Below are 8,297 nucleotides of genomic sequence, written 5' to 3' on the forward strand. Positions count from 1 at the left end.
CATTCTGATTTGTGGTGATTGCAGCTAAAACTAATAGCATATAGTTATTCATTCCAAAGAACTTGTGTTGACTGGACTATGTATTTCCATTTCAAAAAGAAACCCCAAAGTGTACCGATCATTCAACAAAATTATATCCTGCTGGTACACCGTTTTTCTATATGTATAGTCTCGCCATTCAGCAACATGAGAAGTGCTCACGGATTATGGTTTTGAATTATCTCAGAGAACAGGGTACAACTGCTTAGTAGATTAGAAATAAATCACAAGCAACTAGATTGTTCTCTAGCTTTAGAAACGCATGTTACCTAGCAATGCTAGTCCAGTGTATTTTGGTCTGACTATATGATAAATCTAGCAGTTAGGGGTGACACTTGTCCAGTTAAGCAGCACTGGAGAAGTTCTAAGCAAAACGTTTAAAGCAATTAAGGAGACGAGAGAATAGAGTAGAACAGTAGAGATCTGTTGAAAGATAGGTAATTATGTTTCATTGCCTTGAGAAACGAGGAAGAATGATGTTTGAAAGCATATACAAAGCCCATAATTTTTCTTTCTCTTGAAAAGTCTGACAATCTCGTTTCTCTCCTGCTTCCTCTGAAGCCAAGTATAGTATCTGTCCTCTGTATTGTAGGTCTTCAGTTACCCAACCAGGCAGATTCCCTTGAGAACATCTGCAAAATCTACAACAAGAACTTCTGCTCCCTCTCTCCTTTTCCTTTCTAACCCAGCAACATTTATTATTTAATTTATACATCCTACTTCTTAATTGCACATCTTTTCCATCAAGCTGGGGTGAAATGAGTTTGCCTATGAAAAAGCTTTCAGCACTTCAATGCGACTCTGCAGATTGATAATGGGACCAGTATTCCTTGACAAGTTGCCCAAACAGAGAATCTTCTCTTTCCATCAACTTCCTTGGCTCATCGTACTCCACAAGTTTGCCTGAAATTATAACAAAAACAACCCTCATTCATATTGTGATTTTGCTAGATAATAAACGGGGCAAAAGAAAAAATATACTGTTAAAGCCGATTCTACTAGCGAAGGTCCGGCCCCTTATCTGCCCTGTTCGACCCTCAAGCAGGGGGTTCCGCCACTCGGGGTTTGTTTGTCCGAGGGACTGATTCCAGGGAAGGGGTGAGTTTTAACAAAAATGGAACAGAAAAACAGCAAATGAGGCAATATAATGCCCATGCATCAAAAGCTAGTGCACATAAATTTGCCTTAAGAGCTTTTCATATTATAGAAAGATGCCCGCTAAGATGAAAGAATGCAAAGTGCATTCATATGTAAAGGTCAATTTTCGATTTCAGCATTAAAGAAACTCACCATCACTGATGGCAAGCACCATCGTGCAATCCATCACGGTTGGTATCCTGTGTGCCACTGTGATAACTGTGCAATCTGCAAATTCGGTGCGAATAGTTTTCTGTAAAATCAAGTCAGTTGCATTATCAATGGACGCAGTTGCTTCGTCAAGCACCAATATCCGACTTCTCCTCAAGAGGGCACGGCCCAAACAAAATAGTTGCCGTTGTCCCATGCTCCAGTTTGATCCATCTTCTACAACTGCAGGACCAATTGTTTTTCGTCAGTGAACAGTCACCGTGAAAAGAAGAAGCATACAGCATGTCAAATTTCTGAAACTTACCCAAGGAGTCCAGTCCCTCTTCTTTTTCCTGAACAGCCTCTCGAAGTTGGCACTTGTCAAGAACCTTCAAAATGCAGACAAAAAATCAGCTAAATTCACAATATTCTTAGCATCAACAGGAAGCAAGGAATCATTGGCCAATAGTGGACATTCAAACTTTACCTTCCATATCTCCTGGTCAGTGTGTTGGGACAGAGGATCCAAATTGTATCTCACAGTTCCATTAAAAAGAGTAGGATCCTGAGGTATGACTCCAAAACGAGACCTAAGATCGTGAAGGCCAATAGTACAGATGTCGATGCCATCAACTGTGATCTTCCCTCCTGCTGGCTCCACCAGACGGAATAAAGCGCTTATAAGAGTTGTCTTCCCACTGCCAGTTCGACCAACAATACCAATCTTGTGCCCTCCTTGAAATGTGCAACTGATGCCTCGAAGAACAAATGGTGTATCGGGTCGATATCTGATCTGTTTAAATATATTTTCTCAGTACACTAGTTGTTGCTGGATGGAAGCTCTCTTACATATGTAAACGCAAGAAAAATTATACCTGCAAATCACAGATATCCACTTTACCCACAGCTGGCCAATTGGATGGAGGACGATTCTCCTCTATCACTTCGGGGGCTTCACTTGGTATGTACATGTATTGGTTAAGCCTTTCTACAGAAATGATGTAATTTGCTATAGTGCATTGGTTTTGAATTGAAAATACAAGGGACATATTCAGTGAAAGACCATAAGAAAGAGCCATCCCAATAAACCCTGCAATAATATTAGTCGGTGTTATAGATTGATATGGAAAAGCCAGTAGCTTAATATTACTCAAAGAATTTGTGTCATAATATCATTCTTCATGAGACTCTTGAATCAGTATAAGTGACTAACAGACCCTTTTAAATAAAATTTTACTATATACTAACCAGAACTGAAAGTCCCAGGAGGAAGCAAAACCATGCAGAGGGCTGCAGAGGCAAGAACAGTAGCACTAAGTGTCTCCAACCGTTGGATCAACCATTCATTTGCTGCAAAACTGTGGAAGAAAGGACTAGCATTAGTGTCAACGAGGTGAAGATTCTTAGCAAAGAACCGTTCTTCCTCTTCAAAAGCCCTTATTGTGACAGCTCCTGCTATTGACTCAGCTAGATGGTTTGCTACCAAGGATTTGGTTGTGCCATTTATCCTCATCAACTCTTTTGCAGTGGAAAAGTAATATTTCTGCATACAACCAAAAAAACAAAGTTTTCAAGGTTAGTCAAATTTACTCAATACCATCTTGAATTTTTCAGATTTCAAAGCAGATGAAGCAACTGTTCCTCCCAGCTAAGTCTATCACTTGAAAGAAACTCGTAGTGTGTTACCTGCAAGCAAATTGCTGCATAGATGACTGGTACTGAAACAAATAAGACTTGCCAAGTAACAACAGCCAGAACTCCAAGATTGCTATAGGCATTTATGGTAGCCCCAACAGCAAAGATTAAGCTGAATGGGACATCAAGATCAACGATGCTCAGATCAACAGATACCTATATGGAAGTAAGAAGGTATAAATGTCAATTAGGTGAATCACTTTCAGTTACGTCAATATTTTGTTAGTGGGATGCTTACCCGACTTAGTATCCTTCCCAGAGGAGTGGAGTCGTAAAATGACATAGGTGCACGAAAAAGGGAATTTAGTAGCTGTGAAAATAGAGATTTTGAAGATCTAATACCCAAGGTAACTATGGAAAGAGATCTACATAGCAACAATAGTGTTGAGAAAAACCCAATCACCAAATAAACTGCAATCAGTTTCAATGGGCTAACATTAGGATTGTCAACACTAGCAGCCATCCAGGAGTTCTGTGATATCTGACCCCCCACAAACAAAAGGTGACTAAGAGCAGAAATGGAGAAGAACAAAAAGCCTTTGTCCTGATTGAGGTACTGTATGTATGGCTTAAACCCTATATCTCCTCTTTCCCTTTCTTCTTGCTTGATCAGTTGATCACCTTTTGAAATTTTAAACTGTTTATCCACATAGCTCTTCTTGATCTCTCTAGTGGATGTTCCATGTTTATCGGAAGAGTTAACCTCAGCAACTCTTCCAGAACCAGCAGTTTCTTTATGTGCATTGACAAGGTCCTGAAATTCTTGACTAGAAGCTAATAACTGATGATAAGGAGCTGCTTGCAGGATCTCCCCATCTGACATTAACTGTCAACAAAATCAACATTAGAACAAAAATTTTAGTTATTTAACAGATTTGAAAGAGTGTTCATAGGGAACAAAGAACAGACAATCTTTTATTGTGGGGGAATATATACTAACCAAAACAGAATTAAAAGCAGGCAGGAAATCGACTTGATGCGTCACAAGTAAAACTGCCTTCCCTGAAAGTGCTTCCATAACATAGTCCTGCAACAACCAATAAGTCAGCTTTCACATAAGTTGACAATAAAGCAAATTGCATGGTGATAGTAGAATGTAGTTACATTAAATAAACTTGTAGCTGTGTGAGCATCCACTGCACTGAATGGATCATCCAAGAGATATATATCAGCATCCTGATAGAGAGCACGAGCAAGTTGAATTCGCTGCTTTTGACCACCACTAAGATTGACTCCTCTTTCACCAATTTCAGTTAGATCACCATAGGGCATCAACTCAAGGTCCTTCACCAAGGAACACTTCTCAAGCGTTTCTTCATATCTTTGCCTATCCATGGCAGACCCAAATAATATGTTATCTTGTATCGTTCCTGTCTGAATCCAGGCTGTTTGAGAAACATAGGCAATCTTTCCAAATACTTGAATCTACACATTGGATAATGGAGCAGATTACTAACAGTAAAACTAACTTTATCTTCATGAAAGAGGAAACAAGATTAAGCACACCTATATATATTTAGACCTGCTAAGAAAAGAAGATAAAAGGCAACAATATGCTAAGAGAAAAGGTTAAATGCATTCCATCCTTTATATAAAGTATCAAATTTTATGACTTACAGATCCTTGGACGTTAGGGACTTCTCCAAGAATTGCGGCTAACAGGGTTGATTTACCAGAGCCAACTTCTCCACATACAGCCACTTTTTCCCCTATTGTAACCTCTAAAGTTATGTTTCTCAGAGTGGATTTTGAAGAATTCTCTTCCCAGGAAAACCCTCCTGATTTAATAGAAATGGCTAAGTCGGCATTCTCCATATGGCGTTTTTGCCGGACATTTGCACTCTGCAGCTCTGGTGCCTCAAGGAATTTCACAACACGCTTTAATGCAACGTTCGCTTGAATGACGATCCCAATAACATCAGGTATAGATCTAATGGGATCCTGAACAAGACGTAATGTGGCCACAAAAGTGAAGACATTACTAGCATGCAGAGGAATTTTCAAGAAATAACATGCCCCAAAGGTTGCAGCAGAGACCAAAACAGGAGAGGACCAAAACAGAAAGCCATTATATGCTTTTCGCAACTGCACTGCTGATAACCATTTGTATTCCACAGCCCTTAAATTTTCTATAACTTTCTTAAAATGACTCTCCCATGCATATAGCTTCAGCACCTTCATGCTTATAAGAGCCTCAGAACTAGCCTTAAGTCTCTCATCTTGTGCAGTCATTAGCTTGCTTTGAAACCTGTGCTGTAACTTGGCAAGTGGAGTATTGCACAGGACAGTGAGGATGATAACGACTAAAGCTGCGATCGTGGCTAGTCCCACTGCACGGACGAGAATTATTAGAGCAAAACACAGCTGAAGGCTTGTTGTCCATGTCTGATGGAACCAGAAAGGAAACTCTCCAATCCTATAGGCATCAACTGTAACATAATTCGTTATCTCACCACTCGAGTGCATCAGCCTTGCAGCATTGGATAATCTCAATTGCTTCTTATATATAGCTGCAGTGAGCAAAGACCTTACTTTCAGACCGATTAATCTGGATCGAAAATACCACTGCCTTTGTGACAAAGACTCTAAACTCTTCGCAAAGAAGAGTGATACGGCCAACAAATAACCTTCATATTTGAAACTTCCTTTTCCCTCAGCAACCAAAATGAAAGCATTAAGAAGCAGAGGACCAGAGGACACAGTGAGTATCTTAACCAAAGCAAAAAATCCGGACACCAAAATCTCTTTCCAGTGGCATAATATTATTGTCTTCAAAATAGATGGCTGTGATGATGGTTTGGCTTGCTTTTGCCTGTTCAGTTGCTCTAAAAACAACAAATAGCAGCTTTCTGCTTTCTCTGCCTCACGTAACTTGGGTATATCTTCTTCCTGAAGAGTCTTCTCCCTACCTTTCCTCATCAAAGGATTCAACCACCAAAAGGAGAATTTACTAAGGAATCCAGCTGTGGAAAATGGGGTAACTTGCGCGTTATAATCAACTTTAGCACTGCCATTGGCCTCAGCATTTAAAGGCGCATAAAGGCCATTTTCATTGGTGTCCTGTTCACCATCTTCATGTTTATATCGCTTATACGCACATAAAAGCAACAATATTGCTCCAGGTAATGACAGAACATTCAAAACTATATTTACTGTGACTATTTCGTTCAGAATAGCAGCAAAAATGGATAAAACACAAAGAATTACTGCAAATATTAATGCGAGAATCAACAGTAGACGAAGTGGTGTCTTGGGAAGCCGATTACCCCTAAGGCTCACAGTTAAACCCACCAATAACCATGTGCAGCCCTGAAACAGTGCTAGCAACCACCAATTGAAAGGCAATAAAGTCTGAGTTTTCCTCAACTTCTCTTCCAAAATCCAAATGCCAAAGCACAGGTACACCAACCCAAGACAACCATTAAAAACAGCAGAAGCCGTCTGCAAAGCAGAACGATGTCGAAAGCGAGCAGGAATGCCAACTGTTTTCGATGATGACTTCTGAATCATGTTGAATAACAGCATGATTGAAAGCAGAATATCGAAACAAATTATCATCGCTTGATTAATGCACGAAGAGGGATGAGTGAGATGCCAAAAGGTAGAATTGCATGGCTTTCCATCACTATCTGAACAAGCAGGTTCCCCACAGAACATAGTCCATAAATGCTCCATCTTTGCTCTTTTCCTTGATCTTCAAACCTGCATATACCACAAGAATACCTTACAGTAAGAAATTAGTAGAGTAGTAGGACATAAGATCTTCAAAACATCAAACAGAAAAAAGAAACTTTAATCAATTCTAAGAATACTTTACAGTAAAAAAGTCAATAAGCAACTATGAAGTCCAACTGTCCCACTCCAAAAAGAATGTAAAGTAATAAAATAAAAAGGATCTTTAAAGAGCAAGCAAGATAGCTTGCAACCGGCGGGCTATCATTAGAAGTAGAAAGATTCTTTGAAGGCAAACGAAAAGCAAAACATTAATGGCCATAAAAAAGAATTGACTGACCACTGATTTAGGGGAAGAACTCAAGATTTGAACTCTCAAGTAACATACCTATCAATTGGTCAGAAGACGAGGAACTCAGTAAATGGTTTCCAAAAGACTCTTGTGTAAATGCTCCTATCACAGAAACCAATTCAAGTCGAAGCAAATCAAAACCAAAAGTTACCTAAAAGCAAAATCCCAGAAAGCAACAAAGGAGAAACCGTCAATCATCAAAAACGTTTCTCGTTATGTTAAAATAAGAAAATTTCAACGTGGGTTCATGAGCAGGCTGTAAAAAGTCCGACTTGGTAACTGCATGATTGTATAATATAACTAAAGAAAAAACAATGCTTATGAAATCGATTAAATGCGGTTAATTGTAAAGCCGGAGGGAAGCATTCAAAGCAATGATGAATGGAAATAACTGCCCCAAACCCAACCCCTTTTATTCTTCTTTTACGAAAGGAATTAATAAACAAACATAAAACTAACCAGGAAATGATTACACAAAACCCGAAATCTTCTCAAAAAGTGTCTCCTCGTATTACAGAAAAAGTTAATTTATTAGGATTTGTTTTTCAACTTCATTTTCCTCCCCAGAAAAAGAAGAAGAAGAAAGATCGAAATTGTTGATTAATTCATTCACACTTGTTTTTGCAGTGTTACGCCACTGTTACGAAACAGCTAGCGAAACAAAAGAGAATGAAAATGAGGAACAGAAATCGAACACCTGCGAATGGAAGAAAATGACATATATTTGTCAAATGGTCGGGACGCATCGAGAGAGTGAAGGAGATGGATCAAAGTCTGATGTCGTCATGGCTCACGTCTCTTAAATGTCGGATTCTTGTTTTCCTCCTGCCTTAAACAAGTGCGCGTGTTTTACTGTTACCATCCCATTGATGACAATTTTAAGGAGACGTGCACCTTCGCATTACTTCGTTTCTTTCAGAAAAATCACAAATATTTGGTTTATGGGTCAGAGGCTCTACCTCCATATAAATATTAAGTTTTTTTATTTAAAAAAAATTAAAATTTACTTTTTAAATAAAAAAATATACCTCAATCAATAAATTAAATATTCAAATATTTTTACATCAACCTTAATTATTACTAATAATTTAATATATTTTTAAAGCTCTGAAAGAGAAAAGTGAGAGATGAAAGCAAAACACCTATAATTACTATCGCGACCACCAGATTTACGTAAAGTAGCTTAGGATTTCCCATTAATTTTCTTCGCTGTAAGTCAGTACGGCCTAATTAGTGTGGCCGACGTGGCTCA

At 38.7% G+C, this 8,297-nt stretch overlaps 1 protein-coding gene across 3 annotated transcripts; it reads right to left on the reverse strand.

The window, feature by feature from the left end:
- On the reverse strand, positions 443–7,945 carry LOC18605695 (ABC transporter C family member 10). 3 transcript variants are annotated; one of them, XM_007038855.2, is made up of 13 exons: positions 7,505–7,735; positions 7,082–7,147; positions 4,639–6,723; positions 4,126–4,446; positions 3,962–4,048; positions 3,260–3,847; positions 3,013–3,177; positions 2,575–2,869; positions 2,202–2,416; positions 1,814–2,119; positions 1,652–1,715; positions 1,330–1,569; positions 443–942 (listed from the first exon to the last, which is right to left on the reverse strand). In XM_007038855.2, the coding sequence occupies exons 3-13, from the start codon at positions 6,694–6,696 to the stop codon at positions 830–832; spliced, it is 4,452 nt and encodes a 1,483-aa protein (XP_007038917.2). In that variant the 5' UTR covers positions 6,697–6,723; positions 7,082–7,147; positions 7,505–7,735; the 3' UTR covers positions 443–829. The 3 variants fall into 3 exon arrangements, with proteins under 3 accessions (XP_007038917.2, XP_017972862.1, XP_017972861.1); XM_018117373.1 differs by lacking the exons at positions 7,082–7,147; positions 7,505–7,735 and adding an exon at positions 7,743–7,945; XM_018117372.1 differs by lacking the exon at positions 7,082–7,147.

This window comes from Theobroma cacao, chromosome 3 (assembly GCF_000208745.1).
Source record: "Theobroma cacao cultivar B97-61/B2 chromosome 3, Criollo_cocoa_genome_V2, whole genome shotgun sequence".
In the NCBI taxonomy this organism is placed as follows: Eukaryota; Viridiplantae; Streptophyta; class Magnoliopsida; order Malvales; family Malvaceae; genus Theobroma; species Theobroma cacao.